Genomic DNA, 26,789 nt, shown 5'->3' on the forward strand with positions numbered 1-26,789 from the left:
GGAGCCTGCTTCTTCCTCTGCCTATGTCTCTGCCTCTTTCTCTGTCTCTCCATGTCTCTCATGAATAAATAAGTAGAATCTTTTTTTTTTTTTTTTTAAAGAATAAAATGTCATGGGATGCCTGGGTGGCTCAGCAGTGGAGCATCTACCTTCAGCTCAGGTCGTGATCCCAGGATCTTGGGATCAAGTCCCACATCAGGCTCACGGCGGGAAGCCTGCTTCTCCTTCTGCCTGTCTCTGCCTCTCTGTTTCCCTCATGAATAAATAAAATCTTTAAAAAAATAAAAATTAAATGTCATAAGTCTTAGGTAAGTAATCTTGCAAATCCATATCCCCCAATGTAGCAATCATGCTTTTAGGAACCCATCCTATGAAAATAAAAACAGATCTGCATGGCTATGTAAATAAGGATTACTATTATGCCATTATTAGGAAAGAAAAAAAAAAACTAGAACGTATAGCCTTCATATTCACCAATATGACAATATTGAAGTATTCTAGGGCACACCCATCCTCTTGGACACCAGGCAGCCATTAAAATGAGTTAAATTCGGAGTGCCTGAGTGGCTTAGTTAATTAAGCGGCCAACTCTTGATCTCAGGATGGTGAATTCAGGCCTTGCATTTGCCCAGTGTGGAGCCTACTTAAAATAATAAAGAAATAAAAAATAAAATGAGTTAAACTCATATATCCTTCAACCTGGAAGGATGCCCATGATACACTGTTAAATGAAATATGAAAGTGCTGAATATTGTATAGAATATAATCTCATTTTATAAAAAATATTAAAATGAACCCTGGGCAGCCCCGGTGGCGCAGTGGTTTAGCACTGCCTGCAGCCCAGGGCATGATCCTGGAGACCCTGGATCGAGTCCCACGTCAGGCTCTCTGTATGATGCCTGCTTCTCCCTCCGCCTATGTCTCTGCCTCTCTTCTCTCTGTCTGTCTCTATGAATTAAAAAAAAAAAAAAAAAAAAAAAGAACCCTATATATTTATATGAGTAGAAGGAAAGGTAAAGAAAAATAGATACGCTATTTATGGAACACTGATTACCTTACAGGGTGGTACTGGAGAGGGAAAAGATGACTATTTTTTATTCTATATCTCTATTTTGTTACCAGGATACCTAAATATTCATAATTAAGAAGAAATCCAATATAGCAAATCACCAAGTGATCTATTTATTTTTACAGCTCAACAAGACAAATCTAGACTTCAAATTCCATGTACTAAACTATTTTTTCTAAAGATTCTATTTATTTATTCATGAGCGACACAGAGAGAGGGGCAGAGACATAGGCAGAGGGAAAAGCAGGCTCCGTGCAGGGAGCCTGATGTGGGACTCAATCCCAGGACTCCAGGATCACACCCTGGGCCAAAGGCAGGTGCTCAACTTCTGAGCCACCCACGTGTCCAATGTACTAGATTTTTGTGTGTGTGTGTGGACATGCTAGGATTGTGCTTTCACAATTTATGCAATTTTGCTCCTTGCCGTTTTGTTCCAATAATGAAATCATTTTAAAAATTAAAAATTAAATTTTAAACATTCATATTTAAAATCAGCCTCCTACCTACAACTTATATTGAAAATCGGACTTGCTTCTAGATCAAATTCTAGTCATTGGACATGGCTTTAGAGTCTGACACCACATGTGCTAGAAACGTGAGGATAAACTGACATGAAGGCTCTGCAAACACGTGGCCAACGAATACAAATCAGGCAACAGACTCTCCAGAATAATAACATATTTATTTAGCACTTCATGAATGCTTTACGTATAAAAATATTCAACAGTACCCAGAATAAAGACAGATCAAAATATGGGGGCACAAATACAGCTGGGCATCTGAAGTTGAGGTGATTTTCCTTTTGTTTAGATTTGAAAACACCTGGCAAGTGAATTTGCTATCATTTCAAGAAATTCTCAATCTGAGGTAAAGATCTCCCAGTATACAAATTGGACATTTCCAGTGAATAGCTAAACTATTTTCATGGATGAGGCATTGATCTCTCTTCTATCACCAAGCGACATTTCTCTGGGGATTCTGGGCTCTCCGGTTGGACACGCCAAACTGTCCTTCTGAGTAAAAGCGTGTTCCTGGTCCTCATGTCCTTGTACCAGACAGGAATTCCTGTCTTTTCCTGTGGACACGGAACGAAGACCCGCCACTGCCTGGACTGCAATCTGGCTCCTGGAGTGTGGGCCATGCGAGGCCATGCCTGATGGTGGCTGCTGAATTAGGTGCAGATCTTCACAAACTGTACTTCCAACATTTAGCATCCCACTCTGAATTCTGGATCACTCTGAATCATACACTTTGGGATTGAAAGTCTTTCAGTTTCCGAGTTAAGTTTTATTCATGAGGCATTTGTTGTGGCTGTTTGTTAATTTTTAGTCAGATTCCAATGGGCATTGCCACCACGTAAACTTACTGGTTCAAGTACATCCTTTTTGATCAGCCAAACATCAATTTGTGTTAGCCCAAGAGAGATTCTGGAAATCAAACCCCAACTCAGTGGTGGCTTGTTTCAGATGAGGTAATGAGGTCGGACCCCAGCTTGAAAGGGCTCATTCGAGACTTGATATAAGGGAAGCAGAACTTGCTAGCTTCTTCAGAATGAGACATGACACAGAAGGCTTCCTACTTTGCCTTAAGTAGTGTTAATTCCAAGATTATTAGATACCATGTTCAAGAGGAAGCACAGAAATAAACTCCAAAAAGTAAAACACAAGCACGGGTAATGTTCACCAGTGCTCTGCATTTGCTCTGCCCTCTGCTCCCTCTGAACACCCCAGTTGCATATAAAAAAATTAGTTTCACAACATGCTTGTGCTTTGTTTTTTTTTCAGAACTTCATCTTTATGCTCCAAATAAAAGATGGTTGAATCTTCTGAGAATAAGAAAGAAGAAGAAGGAAAAAAAAAAGAGGGAAGGATCATCTTTGATCATGCCATGAGTTGATTCCAAAATGTAGAAAAAGGTAAAGAGACTTGATCACAATGACTGTGTGTGAAACAGTGGATGTTATAAGGAGACAATTTGGCTCTTGGTAAAGAGGCAATTTGTACCCTACATTATTCCCCCTTTCATTTAGAAAAGGCTGTCGTTTCCCATCATGGCAAGGGCTGGGCTGTGTTTCTTCCAGCAAATGCTCTGCTAGCTGACAGAGACCATGGAGCTGTGAAAACAGAAATGGAGGGGGAAATGCTGGTAAAGGAGTTACTTGAGGCAACATGATCTCAGGCTACAAACAGAAGAATTAACTGCTGACACTGACCCACAGGGAAGAGCTAATATCTAGAACAGGATCAATATGTTTTAGTTCCTCCTCCTCTAATTTTTTTGGAAGTCAAAGATCTTTGGACAGAGAACATGACAAAGACTTCAAAACACTACTATTGAGTTCCTCACTCTAGATCTTCAGTAACAGACAACTGTACTGGGGGCATAGAGGTGGCCAGAATGCACAAAATCAGGCTCCTCGTAATTTACAGAGTGGCTCGTGCTTCCCTCTGCTGTCCTGCAGTCAAGGCCAAAAAGAAAAAAAAAAAAAAAGGATTTCTTTCAGTATGAAGGCATAAAAGTCCTAAAGGCCTAGGGGAAGCTCATGTCCACACTTTTGAAAACGACTCTGTGAAAATGGGGGCTAGGGAGCAGGATGGCAGACAAGCAAGCTCTTCGGGCTATGTGTCCAATGCCACCGAGATGCAAATTTTACTACGAAAAGAGGAGTGGAAGGAGCTGAGAGCTCAGAGGGCCAGATGAAGTGCCAGAGGCCCCTGACAATCTCGGCTGCTCAGATTAGGATCCCCCACTAGAACTGGTCCCCTTCTGGCAGGGCCAGGGAGGCTGTATCTGCAACAAGAGAGCTGGAAAAGATATGTTGGTGACCCAGGAATCTGTACTGCCAGCTTCTGCACTCTGCCTTTCAATGACAGTTCCGAACCCTGGGCCAGTGGCTGGGACACATGACAGCTGTTAAGGACACAAAGAATGGCACAGGCACGCGACTGACATCAGGGTAAAGATACATTGTGCACACAGAGTTAGAGCCAATTCCAGAGCATCTGGCGGTGGTGTGCCACCATGCTGTTCACTGCAGAGGTGACAACGCAAGAACCAGTGGACAAGCGAGACACGTTCTGAATCTTAGATGTTCTATTTAGAAGTTACTACAGTTAATTAGGCACAGATGTTTAGTGTTTTTAATGATCTCTGTTTTAAGATGTTTTCCGTGGATGTTTATTGGTGTCATATGATAAACAGTAAAAATCGAGTAAGTCACCCTAAAGATAATGGTCTTTACTGGTTCAGAGTAAGAGAAAAATCGTATCAGTCTTCCCCTGTTACTGTTCGAGAAGCATGTGTCATGCATTGGTGGTCAACAACGTCCTTTGTTAGGCCTGCTGCATGTGTGTGGTCTCTGCAGCTGGAGATTAGTCCCCCGGTCTCAACTTTTCAGGAAAAAAGGCTTGATGTTTTAGTTTCGATGAAAAGTTTGAATTTTAATGTCTTGCTCTTAATGGCTCAAAACTGGAAGAAGCCAGAGTGGAAAAAGTTATTCATGATCCTTTCATCCATTAATTTATAAGTGTCCAGCAAAACAATCACTTCCAGGTCCATAAAAACTATACTGGCTTGATAAAATTTCTGGAAGAGAAAGAGGAGGTCCATAGCCCAGCTATAATGTGGAGATTCCACTGTGTCCAGGAGGTTCCAAAGACTGCATTGGACTGATGGTACAGTTGGCATGTGAGTTCCTGACTCCTGTGTCAGACAAAGGCCAACTGACCAACTAGTCTCAGAGAACAGCTGAGCTTACAGGGGCCTTAAATCATGACCCATTCTTATCTCGTTTGAGGGAGGGAGCAGCTAGGTCTGGGTAGGACCTTGCCAGTTGGTGGCAAAGACAACACTAGAGCCTCATTTCCCCATCTATTCTTCACGTCAGTTATTCTGACTCCAAAATAAAAATACTTCTGAAAACGTGAAGATTGCTAACGATCTAGTTTTTAGAATGATCTAAAATCCCAGGTTAAATTATGTTCCACTTTGTTTTAGCTGCTGAGTCCTTGGGAATAAAGGCTAACTTGTATTCATACTCAGGAACTTCATTTGCCTACCTACTGGCCTCACTATATCTCTTCAAATGCCCATATGTGCAAAATGAGAATGCTGATAAATCAGTTAATCCCATGTTAGGACTGAGGTGCTTTCCAAATGCTGTCACTTTCTCTTGGTTGTACCTGAAGGACCTCATCAGAGAATTTTCTGCAAGTTCTTTGACTGTGGCTGAACCAAGAATACCTTTGAGTTCTCTTGAGATGACTGTCAAAGTCAAATTGAGTTTTGGTCAAGAACGCATTCAGCCAGGATGGAAACACTATGTTGCTGTAGGACCTTTGAGGGTATGAACTGGTTTCAAGTCTTGTTCATGGGGTAGGTTCAGAAAGTGGCTGAGCTAGCAGAGAGTAACTTGCAAAGAATTGACTCTTTAGGGCGCCAACTGCAGAATCAGGTAAGAAATCGGCACCAGCCGCTGTCTGAAACCCTTCCCAGTGCAGTGACAGGCAAAAAACACATTGACGCTTTCAGGGTTTCAATAATAGGCCCTGTTGTGGGCTGGTATCAGCTCTACAACTGTGAAATGTTTTGTGATAAGGGATTAGACTGCTGGATTTGGGTGGTAGGTTTCAAATCACTAGAAAATCAGAAGAGAAACATACTGTGTTTATATATATATAAAAAAGTAACCCTAGTTATATGGATCCTAAGTTGTCAAGATTCATGCAGGGATTTCCTACAGTATCAGAGTTCAAGTTGTAGAATCTGGCCTGTCTCTTAGAGTCTATGTAAGAAATGCAGCAGCTCCTACAAGAACTTCTTTGGGGCTACTACATGAACTCAGGACTCATCTTTTACCATTTATTTTCACAGTAACATATGTATGAAGCGATGCAAGTTATGATCTGGTGCCTCTTCCAAAGAAACACATTATAAAAGCAAGACAAGTAGACAAATTAAACAGAAACACAAAAGCAAACAGTCTCAGGCTGGATTTGTCCCTGGGTCTCCTCGTGATCATTTCAATAAGGCACACTGTCATGTCTAGTTTTCCTATTCTCCTTCCTCCATACCCTAAAATTCACATGCTTTGGTGGCCAGAGAGTAGAGGTGTGACTATAAAATAATAATCTTGATTTTCAAGATTATTGGAATCATGGAACTAGTTACACACATCTTATCTGAATCCTTCTCTATAGCTTATTTTTAAGTAAGTTCCATGCCCAATGTGGAGCCCGATGTGGGGCCTGAATTCATGACCCTGAGATCAAGACTTGAGCTGAGATTGAGGGTCAGATGCCTAACCAACTGAGCCACCCAGGTGCCCCACAGCCTCTTTTATATAAAACTCATAAGCAAAGGAAAGAGGGACTGGCTGAAGCAAGTTTCGTAAGAGAATCAAGACAGAATTCCAAGAAGAAATCTACATTTTCTGATGTCATGACATTCACCATAATACATCAGACCCAAAGGCTCAGAATCTAGCTAATGAACAACCCTCTTGATCCTAGAGAAGATATAATATGGGCCAACTGCACAAATCAGGATTCAAAACCCACTAGATCTGATTTTAAAATACTGTATTTTATATTTGAAAGACATGTGAAAATTCAAAATAATTTCCTAATATCCAAGAATCGCAAAGCTGGGGACAGTCATTCCTGATTGGGGAAAGGGAACACTGCCTTCGGTAAAGCCAAAAGTAATGTTTGTAATCTCACTGGTAAACCATTTAGATTTCAAATAACAAGGAACTCTGAGCTCACTTGAGGCATAACTTCCTCTGAAACTTTGCTGTTAAGAAGAGCTTTCTAGGACAACACACTGTGTGATTTCCCTCACTTGGGAAAAGGAAAGTCACATATTAGCCAGATGTATGTTTTCTATGTTCATCCTTTTTAATAAAATGGATTATTTCAAGGGCTTTTGGAGGCAGCCCACAGGCATTGTCAAGGGAGAAGCATGTCCCTGGGCAATGAGGAAGGAGTCCCTTTGCTGGTGGCCAATCCCCCAGGAGTGAGTCCAGCCTTTCCCAGGGCATAAGAGGAATCCACGCAAGGTGGCCTGGCACTAATAAACACTAACACTGAAGGAGCATCCGAGACATGCTTCTATTGTTCAATTGTGGGAGGACACTTGGTTAGAACTTTTGTACATATGTGAGTGAAGAGTTTTCTCACTGCTTGAGGCCAGAGAACGGCTGTGACCAGCCCTGGATAGACCATTCCTAGTTGTATAGCGGTGGCAGCAGTGGTCGAGTGAGCTTAGAGAAAGAAAGAAAGATTTTGCACAGAGAGACAAAGAAGCGCCACGTCTCTGGACAGCAAAGGCTCATGCGTGGTGATTAAGTGAGAAGCCAAGCACTGTGCGGGTGCCCACCAGACTCACAGACGTGAGGCTCTGTCGTGACCAACCTGCTGTGACCCTGCATGTCCCCTAGCTCCTTCTGAAGCCGGGCATTCTTCTCCTCTTCCTCCAGCAGCCTCCTCTTCACAGTGCGCAGCTCCTGCTGAGCCTCACACTTGATGTCATTGGCCACCACCACCGCAGTCTGCAGGTCTGCCTGGAATCTTCTCCATTCCTCAGTCTCCTCCTGAAAAACGCCAGAAGCCATGCCTGTGTCAGATGCTGGCCAGGGCGTGGCATGTAGCAAGGGACTCCAGGGTCCCCCCTTCCCCATGTCAGTCAGTGGGGAAGACTGGCCAAGCAGTACTTAGGGAGCACTGCTTCAATGCTGTCCCAACCAGGGAAAGACCCAGCACAGATGGAAGGACACTTTTACACTATCAGAGTTCACCCTGACACTAAAGCTCCTTTGTTTCCTGCAAACACTCATCTGTGATTCCAGGGCCCATACCAGGGGAACATACTTAGAAACCAGCCTAGAAGAATCATCAGGATATTTTTCAAAGGTTTCCCAACCTAAGGTGGAGGGGCACTCTTAGCAAAATGATGGAGAAGGTTCCCTGTCCCCTGCCGGAGACACACCTCACCTTTATCTGCTTAGTCAGAGTCTTTAGCTGCCTTTCCAGGTCTGACTTCTGTTCCTCCAGCTTCATCACATTGCCTGGAAATAAACAAGTCAGACAGGAGTTGGAAAAGTTGCAAGACTCTTGGGAGAAAGTAAGCTAGGTAGCAAGAGAGCAGCTCCAGATTTAAAATCTGTCTTCTACTATAAATTCCATCCTTAACACCCTGAAAACTCGCAACTAGAAACCAGAGGTTCTTCCACACAGAAAATGGGATAGTCTGGAAGAAAAGTGGTGTTGAGTTAGACCATGCCCTCAGATGGCAGGTGCCACAGCCATGCAGCACCAAGGGAAGAGATCTAAATAGCCACTCATGTTTATTACACTAACTCCTGGCCTCCCTGCTGGTTGCACATTATCATCCTGAATGTCACTTATCACTGCGAGGTAGAGAGCTTTTGTGTAACAGAGAACCGACTGGTTATTACTACGGTGACTTTTAGACCAGTAGCTGGAGTCACAGTTCTTTTTTTTTTTTTTTTTTTTTTTTTTTTTTTTTTTTTTTTTTTTTTTTTTTTTTTTTTTTTTTTTTTTGGAGTCACAGTTCTTAACCATAGTTAAGTCTCAGAATCACCTGGGAAGCCTCTTGAAAGCACATGTGTTCAAAGCCCCAGACTGTGGCCCACAGAGACAGAACACCCATGGGGAGCCAGTATCTAAGGTGGGTATATGTTACAGCTCCCAAGGTGACCTGACCCCTTTCCCTGATGAAGAACATCCTCATCCCCTTCTCTCTGCTTTTGATTCTTCCATGTTGCTACTAGAGTCATTTCAATTTAAATCTGATTGTGTCCTTTAACTAGTTAAAATTCTTCACTGGTGGGGCAGCCCTGGTGGCTCAGCGGGTTTAGCGCCGCCTCCAGCCTGGGGCATGATCCCGGAGACCCGGGATCGAGTCCCACATCAGGCTCCCTACACAGAGCCTGCTTCTCTTCCTCTGCCTGTGTCTTTGCCTCTCTCTCTCTCTCTCTCTGTGTCTCTATGAATAAATAAATAAAATGTTAAAAAAAAAAATTCTTCACTGGTTCTTCATGGGCAGTAGTTGTCTATTAAGGATACGAATCAGAATTATCAGAGAAACTTCAAGAAGAATTAACAACACACGGTCAGGCAGGTCCCTGCCCGGCTATTCTAATTTAGCACCTGGGCCTGAGAATCTGTGTTTGGGACCAATGCTGCAGAATAAGAAAACACTCCTCAACTTCTTTTTATTTTCTGTCCATTTCTCTCAAAGGTCTCATAGGGAGGAGCAACTAGTCTCAGGCTGGATTTGTCCCTGGGTCTCCTCGTGAAAAGATATCTTAGTAATACCTTAATACCCCGAGCCAAAGTTAAAAAGCTTCTCAAAAGACACACGGTCTATGTTATTTTCAATCTTGGATATGTTATGATACAACTGATATGTTATGATACAACTGTAGGGAAAGGTCTGACGTCTGCTCTGGACATTAATTATAAGCTGGCTTTCTGTGTGGGTTTGTGCTTGACTTTTAAGGATTTGGGGACAACACAACCAAATTGTGAAGAGCAATGTATCACAGAAACAAAGCGAAGCCAGACTTCTCTGACTTTATACACTCTTTGAGTCTGGTGCTGGGTTTGGAAATACACACTGACAACGGATGGCAGTCATTGTTGGTTATCTCCTCGAGTGTAATTACTGAGAACAGTCTGAATGATGTTGACACTGAATGCTAAAGTTCTGTAATTTTGCTGTGTATCATGTCCAGTGAAGGATGGAACTCTGGTGCTAAGCAATTAATCAAGGTGTAGAATATACAGTCAATTCTCATTATTTATGACAGTTACATAAAGTAGCCATGCACACCAAATTTACAAATATTGAACTTTGCTCCTACAGGAAATACAGGGTTAGGTTCCTGCAAGCCTCTGATCACTTTTTCATTAAAGGAGACACTACTTGTGTTACATAGGTTCATTTGCCAGTGTCCTTGTAGCTGCAAGCCTGCTTACACACATAACCCTTTTCCTGTATAACACTCACTAGATAATTTAAAAATTCTTCTGTAGCTTTCTGATTGACAAAACCTGCCTTGCCTGCAAGTTTTTGCCTTTTCTCGTGTTGTGTGGCCTTTTGAGCCCGAGAGCCAGCCAGCACCAGCTGAGAAGGGTTTAACACTTTCTGGACCCGATAAGCATGACTGTAAATTTCTTTGGCTTTCAGTTTCACAATGTGGTCCACTACATTTTTTTTTTTTTAACCAGACATCATCTTGTGAATCTGCAAATATAGCTGCTTTTCTATCTTTTCCAGTTTCATTATGCACCACAGGTTTTCCTTCAGCATTTTCCAGAGCAGTCTCATATACAGGTTGGTGGATTTCATCTTTCTTTCTCTCGAAGTTTTCATTACTATTGAGCTCACGGACAACAACACTAAAACTTATGCTTGAACAAAGCTTATCTAACACACATTATTTTCCCCAAAAGGTACATCACAGCATTCCAGCCATAGGGACCCCAGACAGCATTTCAGGACTACATTTGGGGGCCACTCTAAACAGTGAAATCACCAACAAAAAAGTACAAAAATGCAAAAAAACATGGCACTAAAGAACCGCGAAAAAGATATTTGTTTGCAGCATAAGAGCTAAAACAAGAAGGCAGAGGGTCACCTTGTTCACCCTGAGCTGGAAATCCATTTCAGGAGACTAAAATTTTTCACTGTTCACTCTGTGTACATCTGCAATCAACATGAAAAGTGCCATGCATATTAATTTTGGGGCTACAAATAAATTCTGGTAAGCAGGTGTTCCCAGATATGGATTCCACAAATAACAAGGATGGACTGTACTTTTTAGCAATGGTTAGTGTCACTAAAAGCTCTGTGCACTAATTCTTTTGTGACAAAAGCAAAACACATTAGATGTGATAATTTGATAAAGCTTATTTGAACAAAGCAGGCAATGTTTAGCTAATCCCTTTTAATGTCTTTCCCTATTCACAGCAAACAATGAGTTCCTAAAGAAGCCATATATTGGAGCCTCTTCAGTAATAAAGTGGCTGACATCTATAAGTTACTTGATATCCTGGCTTCAATAGGGCACATGCTAGAACTGTTTTCTCTCTGCACCTAAGGGCACACGTTGTTCAAATCCATCCAACCATCTGTCACCCACCTTCCTATCCATCAGATGCAAGAGACAATGCTCTGCCAACACCCGCTGAGCAGGAGCAGCGGTGTGGCTCACACACAGTATACCGAACACTCCAAGATGTGTTCACTCTTTTTTACAATCAGCCGGTACTGCTGACTCACATTCAGCATCCTTTCCTTCACTACTGCCCTGTTTTCCAGTTACAGAGCTTAATTATCCTGCCTTTCTTGACTGCCCCTTTGTCCTATGAGACTGCAGACCACATGGAGGGAAGATTTTCCACAATATTCCCACAGACCCTCCCAGGCATTCAGTCCACATCCTGCTCACTCCTGATCCACGTCTGACCAGGGCTCTAGTTCACTTACTTTCCAGCTCACTGATGAGCTGGTTATTATGTAACTTGACAGCTCGGTGCTGTTCCACTTGATCTTCTAATTCGAATATGGTTTCCTTCATGTCTTTAATCTCCGCGTCACTCTCGGATGCTTTCTCTTGCAGTTTCAGGCTGGTTCTGCTCAGCTGTTCTGCTTGATGATCACATAGGTCCTTCAAGTAAGAATAATCCTTTTCTACCTGGAATGAAAGGAAGATTCCTGGTCAGCTTCACAGGGAAAAGTTCCTCACACATCAGTGTCAGGCTCATCCATGCAACAGCAGAGGAAGCTCTCGGCATGTGCTGTACCTGGTATCATTTCTGTATTCTTAGCAAGGCTATACATATATAGAGAAACGTGATGTCTGCAAATGGCCAAATGGGCGGCTTCGGTGTCCCTTCCCACATCCATGGGTAGCTAAGTGCCCTTCTGTCCTGCAGCTGAGTAGGACAGTGCTTCCCTAGGGGGCTCTGGTACTACACCAAAAGAGCTGGCCCTGTGGCTGGCGGGAGGCTGCCCTCCTCACATGTGCTATGGAGCAGCGTCCTCTGCTGGTGATCCAGGAACAATGCCTCCAAGACCCAAGCGATCCTCTGCAAACTCCCAAACTCTTCAGCCCATAAAGTACTCGCAGTTACAGTGTTTCTTTAAAGAAATACAGTATTAACTTAACATGATGGAGAACACCAGCTGAAGGCACAGGCAGAAACACTGGCACCAGGGCAGGGCAGGCAGGCACTCGTTTCACCTTTTCAATTCTTAATCAGTGAATATTTTAAATACTACAGAAAAGCACCCAGAGGGACAAAGTAACCAGGTGCCTAAACAGACTTAACAGTTAATTATATTTTGCCACATTTGCTAAATATTTTTCCTTTAACAAGATTTAGTAAAATCCTAACCTTCTCTCCCACCGTAGAGAGTAATCTGCATTATCCTAAAAGTGGTGCATGGTTGTTGCTTGGTTTTTCACTTTTACTACATATAAATGTGCCTATGTTAATATTGTTCTGTTTTTAAAAGAACTTTTTTAAGATTTTATTTTTATGTAATCTCTGTACCCAATGTGGGGACAGAACTCACCAACCCAAGATCAAGTGCCACATGCTCCGTGGACAGAGCCAGCCAGGTGCCCCGTTTTAAGATTTTTATACAAACCACATTATACTATAACATGCTTTTGCAGTGTACTGTGTTACAGCTCATTGTATTATATGGTAATATGCTTTTGTCCTGTCCTGTACTAATTATGCCTTTGTAAAACTTATTTTTAACCACGTTTTTGAGATGTATCCACATTGATAGCCACAATGCTCTGCCATTACTTTACGTTTTTCATGGTATTCTGCTGTCAGAACATACTATTTTAGAATGAACTATGCCCCTTTTTTATAGTCCTTTAATTAATGTTGCCAAGTAACTACATATTTACCAATTAATGTAAGCCTAGTATATAGGAGGTTACTTCCTAGACTTGGGGGGCATCTTCGTAAACAATAATTTGTTTTTACCATTGCATCTCACGTGTAAAGTCTGTAAGCTCTAGGCGGGCGGAGACCCTGTTGGCTCTCTTCACCAGTGTATGCCCTGGTGTGTACACAGCATCAGACACATGGGGAACACCTAGTGAACATCTGGTGAATGCATGAACAGACACTGGACAGCAGGACTGCACTGTTTTTCAATTGGAACACTGTGACAAGGAATAAATAAACAAGGAAGGAAAGGAGAAAGGAGGTGAATGAGAGAACCAGCATGGGAAAGAACCAGAGCACGCTACGTACCTTAACGTGAGCACTGTTCTGTGAAACCTGCATTTCAATTATAAAGCTGTGTGGCTCCGAACTGCACTGGAAAATGTGTCATTGTAGCTGCTGTGTCACCTCTGGGTGGCTAACCTGGAGCCAGACTGCCAGAGTTTAAATCCCAATTCTGCCCACCTAAGCCCTGTGGTGCTTTAATCTCTCTGTCTCGGTTTCCTCATCTGAACAATTACACGAAATGATGCACATACAGCGTGTATCACAGTGCCTGGCATGTGGTAAGCGCTCAACAGAAGTTGTCATTTCTCTCATAACTGCCTTTATGTCTTGGGGTAACTGCCTTATATCTTGGGGTATGCAACATTAGATGATACTGTAACACAGGTCCAAGAAGACTACAACACATGAACCAGACCAAAAGTCTTTTACCTGACGATAGCGATATAATAAACACTAGGTGACTTTTAGGGGAGAAAAGAGGCCCTGTGTTTTAAGTATAAGAGGGTTGACGTCCAACCACTGCTTCAGCAGAGCAGTAGAAGTGACAGGCTCCATGTAGGGAACCCTCAAGCTCAGGGCCACTCACCTGGCATCTAGAAACACGCATGTTACTTGTGTGGGACTCCTGTGGGTCAGGAGTGAAACTGGGATGGTGTAGCCAGGGAAGCAAAGGGTTGAGCATCCTCAGCCTAAGTGGGAGGGTGAGGTGGGGGTCCTCCACGTGCAACTGAGGCTTCTGGCCTCTCATGGGCCTGGACCCACCTTTATGTCCTACAAGTAGGCTGGTCATCATCACAAGCACCCAGCAGTAAGCAAAGTGGTGGGAGGAGCTGCTGTAAGATGTGCTGTGGTCTGTTGGGGCAAGCGAAGCTGTAAGTCAGTCTACAGTTTCAAATCACACATCTCATTCTTCCTGCCTGATTTGGGAATAATTCTCTCAAGTTGAGCAATATATTCCAGAAGGCTCTTTGGTTAAAATCGCCACCACCACCACCACCACCACCACCAAAAACCCTTAAGTAACTTCACAACTTCTTTCTACAGGAGCTGGCTGGGTTGTAACAGGCAGGTCTCTTTATATTCATTTTTAACCAGTGGAGAGAGGGAGAAGGTAAGCCACTGGAAAAGAACAATCCCGTTTATCAGGTAGCAAGGGCCAGCAGCATGTACTCCCATGACCCTACAGGATGCCGTCCCCATGTCTGGCCTTCCCGCTGGCCAGTTCTTCTGAGTCTGGCTCCTCTGGTTCAAGGACTGAGCTATCACACAACCAGCACTGTGCTTTCCAATGTCTCCTGTTCGAAAAAGAAATCACTTTCATACATTCCAAGGACGTTCTCTCGTCTTCTATAATCAACGTTCTTTAGGACCAGGGCGTGCAGAATTTTATTACCAACAGAGTTGGATGAATTTCCCCAGGGAGCCATGGGGAGCCCTAGTCCTTCCCGGAGAGGGATGGATAGTTGGTGGTTGGAGACAGTCCTTGAGCTGTGACAATGGCCAGAGGCAGATGGCAGCAGAGACCACTCGCAACTCCCCAGAGGGTTCGGTCTGCTCTCCTGCCCTCCAAGACCCGGGATGCACAGACAGGCAGGGCTGCCCTGAGAGAGACACGGCTTGTCAGATGCTGAAATTAAGAAAAACCTATCGTCGAGGGTCTGCACCCCCAGCGACTAGAAACTACTCCTGTCTCTTCCAGGATCAGGCCAACCTTTCTGGCCTGAGAATTTGCCCTTCTCTTCCTGCCACATTCCTGCCATTTCCACCCCACTGCAACACCCACCCCCCTCTTACCTCCTGCTCCCTTCAAGACTAAGGTTGTAAATCAAACAAAAGGACGTGTCTTGATGACTCAGGTTTTCACTGTGAATTTCTCTACTGTGTTCAAATTAAGCAAAATTTTCCTAATTCCCTGAGACTTGAAAGGTTGTTTTCTTCCAACCAAAAGCCTTTGGCCTGAAGACCCTATATATCCATGTTAGAGTCCTTAGGTCTGCTCCAAATGTTTCTCTATCTCTTCTTCATTGCCATGGAACCAGAAAGCAGCACAATTCAGTGATGAGGAGTTAAGAGTTCTGGGGTCAAGGACCCCTGGGTGGCTCAGCGGTTTAGCGCCTGCCTTTAGCCCAGGGTGTGATCCTGGAGACCCAGGATCGAGTCCCACATCAGGCTCCCTGCGTGGAGCCTGCTTCTCCCTCTGCCTGTGTCTCTGCCTCTCTCTCTCTATGTCTCTCATGAATAAATAAAATCTTAAAAAAAAAAAAGAAAGAAAAGAAAATCATAAGGAAGAGGGGCATCTGGGTGGCTCAGTGGTTGGGCATCTGCCTTTGGCTCAGGGCATGATCCCAGGGTCTGGGGATCCAGTCCCGCATCAGGTTCCCCACAGGAAGCCTGCTTCTCCCTCTGTCTGTGTCTCTACCTTCTGTCCCCGTGTCTCTCATGAATAAATAAACAAAATCTTTTAAAAAATCGTAAGTAAGAGAAAATACGTTTACAGTACTATACATTCTGGAAAAAACCCCACATATATGAGGACCCATGCTGTTCAAGGGTCGGCTGCATGTAATACTAAAGTAAATAAACTTGGAATGATTGCTTGAGTAACTTTACCATGAGTAAGAATGTGTTATTTTTGTTGTGTTTGTTTTTACACCTGAGTTGGTTCCTCCAAAACTCCTTTTGCTTAATTCCTGGCCCTGTTCTGAATACGTACTGCTGGTGGAGAGCCATGTTTCATTCATGCTGGCCAAAACTTTTTTTTTTTTTTTTTTTTTTTGGGCAATGTTGCTCTGCCAAGGGAGAGAACATGCTAATTTAGTTTACACTTTTGTTATGGAAAAAGAAGAATGGCTATAAAACACTGAAAGCAGAGGGTACAAGTCTGTATTTCACTTTGGGAATTTTCTAGATTTTTCAGATGAGTGTTCATGGAGGGGCTTCCCGGTGTTCACCCAGGACAGGCAAACGCTGGGGCTTCCGAGACAAGTCCTAAGGCCAAGTTAAGGGAAGAGCTGTGGTCAGGCCTAACCTTGGGGAAAGATATTAACATGTCTAAAAGGAGAAATGGGCCACTCACAAGGGAAGGGGGTGGGGGGACCAGCCCAGGAAATACAGCAAGGGAGAGACCATGCTGGGTCCATGGAAGAAGGAGCACCCCCTCCTCCAAGTTACATGGAGGCACAGGGAGCAGGGCAACAGATACTGGGGGTCTGGTTCCACTGCAAGAGCAACCTTACCCAAACATAGGCTGTTTCTGCCAGACTCTCAGGTTCAGCTCCCATCCTGACCCCCCGTCTCCCACTCCATGCATAAGGTTGCAAGAGCAGATCCCTAAGGGGGTAAGGGCTGGGGAGTGGAGGGAGCCGCCAGTCACAGCCACATGTGACTGCTGTGTGTCCTGGGACACATGACTGCTATGTCTGCCTAATAAAGGACAAAAGGGCATTCTGGCTTTACAGAGGACACTTCCTAAGCTTCAGCTCCTGGTGCAGACAGCAGGCTTCATGCTCTGCACTACAAGGCTGAGGCCCAAGGCACAGTTCCTGGGCAATGCCCCCTCCCCCCCACCTCGAAGGCTTCTAGCTGCAGAGCCTGCAGCCTTTCCCCAAGCTGCCTGGGCAAGTGTCTCCTTTTGACTTCCTCAGAAAAGCTGGAAAACAGGCTCTGTCACACAACTTCTTTTCTTTTTTTTTTTTTTTTTTTTTTTTTTAGAGAGAGAGAGCATGTGCAAGGGTAGGGCGGGGTGGGGGAGGGGCAGAGGGCGAGGGAAGGAATCTTAAGCAGGTTCCACCCCCAGCTCAGAGCTTTAGATCAGGACCTGAGCCGAAACCAAGAGTTGGACGCTTAACTGATGGAGCCACCCAGGCGTCCCCACGCAAGTTTCTTACTCCTTCTTTCCAGCTGCTCCACCCAGAGAACTGATCAACTGCTGTCAGCCAAAAGCACTGGAGAAAATGAGGAAACTGTGTAGGCTGAAGACACTGAAATGTCCATGTCTGCAGCCTAGACAATTCAACCTTAACTAACTCTCCTGAGTACTCCGTGCATGAGGCACAAAGGGGAAGTGATCTCTAAGTTCTCCTGGACTCTACACCAAACAGATTCACCAATACTTCTGACCTCCTTTGAGACACCAGGGGTGGATGGGGAGGGGGCTTTCATACAAGTGATCCTAGCTGATCTGACATGGGGACAATGACCCCATGGGCTGAGGGCCCATCTGAAGAAGCAACACTGTGGTTGAGACCTAAAGCTTAAAAGGCAGGGCCAGGAGAGTCAAGGAAGGGGAGTGGACAGGGGGTGGGAGGGGTGCAAGAGCACGTTCGGTGGAGGGAGCCCCCCACAACAAACGCCTGACACAGGCAAGGATCAACCAGGCAGGGCCTGTGCAGAGAAGGGAAGGGCTGAGACAGGTGGCGGTGAAAGCAGAAGGCCACTGCTGGGTATGCATCAGGTGAGGTGTTTGGGGCAAACTGCTGAAGGCTTTACAATACATTTAGGAGACCACCATGAACACTTGGTAGAGAACAGCCAGGACTAGAAAAAGTGGACCATACTCAGCCCCCTTTCAGGGGCTGTGGCAAACAGCGCTCTTACCTACCCAGCAGCCATTCTTCCTTTCTTTCTAAGAATCCCCGTTTTGTTAAAAAATTAGGCTGTGATCTTGTCATTTCAAGGAAAGTGGGCGGAGCGGGGGGAGGGTGTGTATGACCCAGGTCTGATCAAATACAAAGGGAAAGCTGCTAAGGGGGCTCCTGGGGAAAAATGTTCTCCAGATAGGACTGAGATATCTATCTGGCAAGTTGCTGAGCCTCCTGCCTATCAGGACTGTGGGGATCAAATGCTGAAGATGCTGTGTACCCTCGGCAGGAAGGCCGACAGAATCATCGAGCTGCCAGCACATGGCCCTGATACGTCACATAGCCCTTGGACTATAGCTACCAAGTGCCTCCTGACTTCTGATTACAGGAGCACTAGGCAGTTGGCTTTGGTCACTGACACAAAGGGTTTCTGTTTCTTAAAGTCCAAAGCATCACCTGGGCATCCTCACGGACCACCTGCTATGTAAGCCAGGGTTCAAGGTCTCTTCAGTTCTTCAGAGTCCTATTCTGCTGTCATGGTTACAGAATCATCTAGTTGCCACATCTTTCTCTCAAGTTCTGCTTTTTTTTTTTTTTTTTAAGATTTTATTTATTTATTCATGAAAGAGAGAGAGAGAGAGAGGCAGAGACACAGGCAGAGGGAGAAGCAGGCTCCATGCAGGGAGCCCGACATGGGACTTGATCCTGGGTCTCCAGGATCACACCCTGAGCCAGAGGCAGACACTCAACCACTGAGCCACCCACGTATCCCTCTCAAGTTCTGGTTTTGCCACTTGTGGCCAGTGCCTCCCCTAATTAGTTTGGCCTGCTGACCAATACTGGTCACACAGGGATTACTGTACCTCTAGTTTTCCCCAATTACCGAGAGCAAGTGTTTCTTTATAATCTCCCTTCTCCTCTGGAAGAGACACCTGAGTTTCTGTAGAAAGAACTAAATCTCAGGGCGCCTGGGTGGCTCAGTTGGTTAAGCATCTGCCTTTGGCTCAGGTCATGATCCCAGGGTCCTGGGATTGAGCCCCACATTAGGCAGGCTACCTGCCTGCTTCTCCTTTTCCCTCTGCCATTCCCTCTGTTTGTGCTCTCTGCCTCTCCCCAACTCTCTGTCAAATAAATAAATAAAATTTAAAAAACAACAACAACTAAATCTCTAAGAAATACCACCTGTAAGCTTTGACTTTGGGGGAAAAATCAGTATTTTCTTTTAAAACTTCTAGGTTTCAAGCCTTATAGTATTCTAACTTGAAACTAAGATCTCAAACAATGGAAAATCTGAACATCAAGAAAACATAAACCTGGATTGCATTATAGTCCAGAAAAACAATAATCCTATGCAATGACATTCTGCTTGCCAGCTAGGGCAGGCATGTGTGTGGCTTACAGGAGGCTGAGCCTTCAGGACTCATAGTAATGAGACCCCTCCTCAAAGTTGTATGGAGGCATGCTTCATAATCATACAGTAAGTTGCCAGGAAAATGTTTATGTTGGATATCAGAGAAGCTGACAAAAATAGAGATACTAGCAGAAGACAAAGAAATTAGAGAAATAAAAAGTCTCCAAAATAATCACAATGACTGCAAATGTCCTACCAATTTTCCATTTACTGTATGAGGAACAGATCCACTCCGGGCCCCTCCCCCCAAAGTACATTTCAAGTCTTTTGAGAGGCTCTTGTAAAGATATCTGAGTCACTTATGTAACTTAGCCAAACTGGGAACTTATATAGACTTACTAAATCTATCAGATCATAGGATGGTTTGGTATTGCTTTTCCTCTCTGTAAATAGGTGATTTTGTTCTTTTCTCATACTATTCACCTTCCACAAAGAATTAAGAGTGGATGAATACAGAACGGTATACTCAACGGTAGATGTTGTTCATCACCAAGAAAACTGCTTGGTGATTAACAGGACATTCACCTTGACATCTGCTTAAAGCAGTTAAATGTGAAAATTCTATGCAAAAATGTCTAGTGAGGCAACTGAGAATTGAAGAATTAGAATTTACTCCAAGAATGTAAGGACAATTTAACACTAGACCACTTTAGAAAAATTTGCTGTTTAACTTACCTCGTTAACAAGTTAAAGCAGAGAAACCATCCCGATCACATAAAAACTACTCTAAGATCATAACAGATAAATAAGATCTCCAGGAGATGTAGAAAAATTCTATCTCTAAACTTAAAAAAAAAATAACAAGCAAAATATGTGTATAACTCAATAAAACGTATGCAACAAGTGCCTACAAGGCACCGTTGATAAAATGTCGTACGCACTCCTTTTAAATCAGGAACAAGGCCAAGCTCCCTCCACCACCATGCTTCTATTCAGTGCTATACAGGAGATGGCCTGCCCAAGGTCACAGATTTAAGCATTAGCTAAGTCAGGAGGCCCCAAACTTTCCACCCACCAATCTGCACTTCACACCCTTTCCATTATAGTTTCGGGCTGAAAGTACTCCTATTTCTTTTGCACATGAGTCCCTTACATCTCATCACTTGAATTCATTGTTTCTGGTGGATTAGTTGATACTCTGCCCTGGGACTACTACAATTAGCTTCCAGTCAGCCTAGAAAGTCTGGGTTTTACCTTTTTGAAGATAACACAGAAGACAGGAAGGTTAGTACAGGTTATGACTCCACTGTAATTACAGATCAGTACCCCTGTACACCTAAGACAGCACAAAATTAGGGGTACCTGGGTGGCTCTGTTGGTTAGGCATCTGCCTTTGGCTTGGGTCATGATCCTGGGGTCCTAGAATCAAGCTTACATCGGGGTCCCCACTCAGCGGGGAATCTGCTTCTCCTTTTCCCTGTGTGCCTCCCCCACAGCTCATGTTCTGTCTCTCAGATAAATAAATAATATCTTTAGAAAAAAAAAACAACACAAAATCATACACCTAGGACTTTGATACATATAAAAGAAACTTTATGTGACATGGTGCTTCACATAGTCCTACCTCAGAATACCAGCTAGAGCCTCTTTCATCCTACTGACAAATTTCTGATCATTCTACTCAGAAAGACATATAAAAATATGGAATATATGAATAATATAAGTAACAGCTTGATTTAAAACATATATGCTGTATCTTCCACTCCACAGAGAATGCAAACTTTTTTTTTCCTTTTTCTCCAAATTAGATTTAGTTTGTTCCAGAAAACTCTAAAATTTATTGTCTTCGTGTAGCTAAAGCTATAACAAAAGGCAAATTCATACCTTTAAATGCTTTCATTATCAACCAAGAAATGACAAATACAGAATTTTACTCAAAAAACTAAGAAGAAACCAAGGAAATGTGTAAAAGCAAAACGAGAGGATTAATAAAGACAAAAGTAGAAAGAAACTAATCAAATAGATTAACAGTAGAATTGATTAACTAATCCAGCTGGGTCTCTGTATTCAAGGAATGTGGAGTGACATGCTCTATCCCTCTGAATAAGAAGATTGAATATTTTAATTATGTTGATACAAGTTTGTACACATGTGCAAACATGCATAAACTGGGAAAACATCTGAAAAGACACACAGCAAAATGCTAGCAGTGTTTTTTCTCCAAGTGGTGGGATTAAAGGTAATATTATTTTCTTCTTTATATATTTCTGTATTTTCTAAACCTTTCGTAATGAATATATTTTTTTCCTGATCAGAAAAAGTTAAGCTACTATCTTGAGATAACTAAATTATTTCTTGGTGATACATACACTTAATGGGATGTCAACCAAAATACAAAGAGATGAAGGCCTGAGGGAGGATTTCAAGGTGGTCACCTGAGAGATGAAGCTTTTTGCAACAGAGTGATGGAGGGGAACCGATTCCATAGACATTAAAACTTAATGTAGGGCAAACTGGGTGGCTCAGTGGTTTAGCGCTGCCTTCAGCCCAGGGCTTGATCCTGGAGACCTGGGATCAAGTCCCACATTGGGTTCCCTACATGGAGCCTGCTTCTCCCTCTGCCTGTGTCTCTGCCTCTCTCTATCTCTCATGAATAAATAAGTAAAATCTATAAAAAAAAAATGTATGGCATGTTTAAGAAAAACTTAATGTAAAGCTACAATTAACTTAAATTTCAAATGGGCACCTGGCTAGTATCTTTTATGGGACTGCTTCCACACTTTCAATAAAATGCTGTAAATTCAGAACTCCAACAATGATAAAAAACAAAAACAAAAAAACCCTCCTAACACTGCCTACCACTCAGGTCATCAGACAGCCAGATGCCAGAATCAAGTTGCAACAGACTAATCTTAAGGCAGATGAAGTGGAGAGAAAAATCCCCCTATGAGCTCATGGTACAACTTGTTTCTTAAAACAGTGACAAGCCCAGGGCGCCTGGGTAGCTCAGTTGGTTGAGTATCTGACTCTTAATTTTGGCTCAGGTCATGATCTCAGGGTTGTAGGACTGAGCCCTGCATCAGGCTCTGTACTCAGCAAGGAATCTGTTTGAGATTATCTCCCTCTCCCTCTGCGCCTCCTCTTGCACTTGCACTTGCTCTCGCTCTCTCTCCCAAAAAATATAGAAATAAATAAATCTTTTAAAAAAACAAACCAACAGTGACAACCCTGCACTAAGGTGGGAAGGGGCTTCAACCTCTCTCACCAGGGGAGCCCAACATCACAGACCCAGAACTTGGAGGAAACAGGAAGTAGGAAGCCACCTGTCTATACCTCTCCAGCACTGCTCTGTGAGCTAGCAGAATATAATTACCAGCAATCCTCAACATGTAACAAAATTCCAGACTGATTAAAGGATTATTTTTAAAAAATAAAATAGTGATCATCTATGTGATTGTGGGTTGGAGATCTTTCCCAGTGAAGAGTGGAGGAAAAAAGAAGCAATGAAGACCAGATTTGAATGACCTAGCAGCTCAATACCATGCACTGGCAAGGGTTCAGGGAAACAGACAAGCTCCTGAATCTGCTGGTGGGAACAAGCCAGTAAATTTCTTGGGGACAAATTGGATGAATGTATTGAGTGTCTTTAAAATGGTCATACTCTGACATGGTAAGCCAATGTTTAGGAATTTTTCCTAAGAAAATAATCAGAAAAAATAAAAAGAAAAAAAGAAAAAAAGAAAAAAAAAAGAAAATAATCAGAGAGATATATATATATATATAAAAAAGTATTTACAATATCGAATGACTGGAAAAGAACATAAATGTTCAACAAACAAGTGACCAGTAGAGTACATATGAAATATTTATATAATAGAATAATGGCTGGCCTTAAAATCATGTTTCAAAGAATAATGATGAGAATATGCTCAAAAATATTAAATTAAAAGAGTATGTACAAGATGAATCTAAAAAGTTTTTTAAAGATTCATTTATTTATTTGAGAGAGAGAGAGAGGGAGGGAGGGAGGGAGAGCACACAAGGCACAAGGTGGGGAGGAGGGGCAGAAGAAAAGGTAGAGAGAATCCCCAACAGACTCCCTACTGAGTGGGGAGCTGGATACAGGGCTCTGTCCCACGACCCTGAGACCATGACCTGAGCTGAAATCAAGAGTCAGACTCCCAACCAGGCACCCCTAAAAAAATTTCTTTAACTTGTGGAACACACACACACACACACACACACAAATCTGAAAGAAAACACCAAAATAGTGACTATATTATTAGTTGGTAGGGAAATTAGGGATGATTTTAATTCTCTGTTACTAGCAGCCCAAAGCATGCAAACTGATAGACCTGGATAACTCATTCTGAGCCAGTAAGACTCAGCTTATTTGTCACCTCTTTCAAGAAGCCCTCCTACACTATCTTCCTTTCTCCTGTATTTTTCTAGGTGTTCCTCCTTGGCACTGGACCCTGAGCTGTCCTCTGTGATATTCTTTATCCCTGCATCGTACTCACGCATTTGATTCACCACATCCCCACTACACTGTGTACTGCCTGTAGTCAGAGATTGGGGTATTTTGTTTTTGTGTCCCCAGTCTGCCTGGAATGGAGCAGATCTTCAAGCTGGAATGCTGGATTCATGCATGAAATTGAGCAAAGAGAATCTCTGTGCTCTGTGAATCTCAAGGTCAAGGAGGGCAATACTACGAAGGATGAGCAAACACTGGTACAGAGGTATCTCCTTACCTTGGCCAGGAGGCTCGAAACATGTTTAATTTCAGCATGCGCCTTTACTAATTCTTGCTTGAGCTCAGCACAAGAGTGTTCCAGCTGATCTTTCTCAGCTCGAGCGACTCTTAACATTTCTTGAACTTCACGACCTTCTGCCGTTTGCGCCATGGGACTGGTCTCCATAGCTTTCTGCTTCTCATTCTCCAAATGAGCCTTCAACGACCCGTTTTCAATCCGCAGCCCCTCCAACGTAGCTTTACACTCTTCCAGAGTTTTGGCCATTGAGCCGTTATTTCGCCGTTCCAGTTCCAGAAACCCATTCAGTTTTTCGTTTTCTTCCTTCAGGTGTTTGATCATTTCTAAAGCTCCTTGGTTTTCTTCCTCCACTTTCCGTAAGCTACAGGTCAGCTGCTGCTGGATGTTGAGCAGCTTCTCTCTTTCGAAGCGGCCCTGATCAAGAATTTCCGCACATTTCTGCTCCAGTTCAAGGATTTTCCCTTCTTGGATATCGGGTTCTTCATTCTTGACTCGCTCTTGCAAAAGATTCAGGAGCTTCTCGTTCTCCTGACTGAGCTGCTCGGCCCTCTCTCGATGCTGATGAAAGGAAGTTTCTAAAAGAGTCTTCTCATCTACCAGTTTCTCATTTTCGGCTGTCAGTTCCTGCACCATTTGTTGCTGGTCTGATAGTTCTTGCAAAGTGGCCTGCAGCTCCTCTGCTGTGCTGTGGTGGTTCTCCTCCATCTTTTGTATCTTCTCTGTGAGGGAAGCCAGGGATAGTTCGCTCGCGTTGTTGGGGGAACTGCCAGTGGTGGAACACTTGGAGCTCTTAAAGGGGTTGCTGGTGGAAGACAGAGGTCGGGAGGGGGTGTCAGCTGTGATGTGCTCAAAATCAGAGGCATCTGGGGACAAAGAAGCTTTGGTAACATCGCTGCTGGAAGAACCCGACGGTCTTAACGCGTGTTCGTGTATGTTGCTCCTGTACTCATCGACTTCGCCTGACAACTGATTTCCAGGTGGACTTCCAAAGCTGGATTCCTGAGTCATGGATGTTGGGCAGCTGCTCTCACCAGTGGGGCTTGTGCCTCCATCTGAATTTGGGGAATGCTCCAGATAAGTCAGTTTCTCCCTCAAGGCCCGGTTTTCCTCCTCTAGATCTGCAAGCTCTTTCTGAAAATTCTTGTTTTTCTCCTCAAGAGCTCTTACCAAAGGTTCTGAGTCACTTGGCAAGATAGACGTTCCATCTAGATTTGAGTCTGACATGTCAGCTCCTTCAGTGCTTGGAGTCCTCCTCTCCTTGCATTTCTTCAGTTCACTTCGAAGCTTGTTAATTTCACTATCTTTCGCTTTGGCTTCTGCCAAAAGTTCCCGAACTTGGGACTCCAGCACGGCCTTTTCCCCAACTTCATTCTCTTGCTTGGGTCTTGTGGAAACGGTCCTCAGGTGCTTAGTAGGGGTGGGTGTGCTAGAAGAAGTTGGACTGGACACCGACTTCCTGGGGTTGGAGGGACCACGTGGCACAGTTCTCTCCCTTGAGACAGTTACTGACAGTTCTCGAGGAGCAGGAATGCCTGTCCGTTTGGTGGTTGTCACAGCCCCTAAGGACGGAAGGAGTGAAACCGATGAAACAATACAAGTACTTTTATAAATGAAACCCAGGTGACTTCCCTGGGTTCCCCTCACCTGGGATAGTGAAGAAGGTGGTTCTTGCCCTTTATTCATGCCCCCCACCTAACCAGGCCCTGCTCTAGATAACTACTTGGGTCTGATCAGTTTCTGTGCCTCCTCCCACAGCCCTTTACTTTGGAGGAAGCTGACACCAAGCCCGAGCTCCTCCTCATAATCGCATCCCAGCCATAGTTGCTGATTCAAGGCATGGGCACACCCCTCAAGTGAAGTCAACAGAACAGCAGAAGAGGTTTTCTGAGTAAGACTCTAGAAGATTATCACATATTGTTAGGTTTTTTTCCAAAATGAATGACGGAGAAATTAAAAAAACAAAAACAAAAACAGCAGAGCCAGGCAGTAGGTTTGAGAATGCTTTAATGGGGAGCGCTCCCGGGCGAGGTTCCATTACTCGGAGAGGTGGCCCGAGTCAGGGAAGTCGGAACGGGGTTGGGGAGTGTGGGGGTTTTTAAGCCTTATTGGTTCCGGGTCTGGATCTGGGTGGGTCCCTTGCCAAATTAGGCAAGGGAACACTGTGTCCCTAGGTGATTGGCTGGGGGGTGGGGATAGTACAGATGATGGGGAGGTGGTCCCTGGCTGGAAAGTCCTGGCTGGAAAGTTTCAGTTTCCCGTCTAGGCTTCGATTTACTAGAGATGACGTGGTGGTCATGACTGCTTTGGCGGGAAGATCAGCCATTTTGACCCAATTTGAGACGTCCACCATTTTGGGTGCCTGTCTCTCAGCCAGCCCAACACACATAAGGGATCATAGAAATCTGGAAATGGCTGCAACCTCTTGTCCTCACAAGAGGAAGGTGAGAATGCAGAGTATAGAAAGAAAGAAACCAAATTCTTGGTAGCGCTGTGGAATTGGCCAATCAGTCAACCCTGGAGAGTTTGGCCTAGAGCTGGCCTTCCAATTATACAGACCAATAAATACCCTTCCTACAAGTCATCTTGAATTGGGTTTTCTGCAACCTGCAGCTTTATGCATTTGACAACTAAACAAGAGCCTTCTGACAAAATGCAAGTTCATTCTGAATTTCTTAAACATTTAAAAAGAATTCATCAACATCTTGTGGATGAGCACGAATTTGATTAAAA

At 43.8% G+C, this 26,789-nt stretch overlaps 1 protein-coding gene across 6 annotated transcripts in view; it reads right to left on the reverse strand.

Annotated features, from left to right (window-relative positions):
- SPECC1 (sperm antigen with calponin homology and coiled-coil domains 1) overlaps positions 1-26,789 on the reverse strand; it is a 228,084-nt gene that overhangs the window by 85,492 nt on the left and 115,803 nt on the right. For 4 of the 6 annotated variants that reach the window (XM_038537023.1, XM_038537024.1, XM_038537022.1 and 1 more), the window contains 4 exons: positions 24,039-25,618; positions 11,585-11,792; positions 8,062-8,135; positions 7,483-7,661 (listed from right to left, as the gene is read on the reverse strand). In XM_038537023.1, the coding sequence (XP_038392951.1) occupies positions 7,483-7,661; positions 8,062-8,135; positions 11,585-11,792; positions 24,039-25,618 (2,041 nt within the window). Of the gene's footprint in view, positions 1-1,732; positions 3,183-7,482; positions 7,662-8,061; positions 8,136-11,584; positions 11,793-24,038; positions 25,619-26,789 lie in introns of those variants that run through there. The other 2 variants (XM_038537026.1, XM_038537027.1) reach the window with 2 other exon arrangements.

Source organism: Canis lupus, chromosome 5 (assembly GCF_011100685.1).
Source record: "Canis lupus familiaris isolate Mischka breed German Shepherd chromosome 5, alternate assembly UU_Cfam_GSD_1.0, whole genome shotgun sequence".
NCBI lineage: Eukaryota > Metazoa > Chordata > Mammalia > Carnivora > Canidae > Canis > Canis lupus.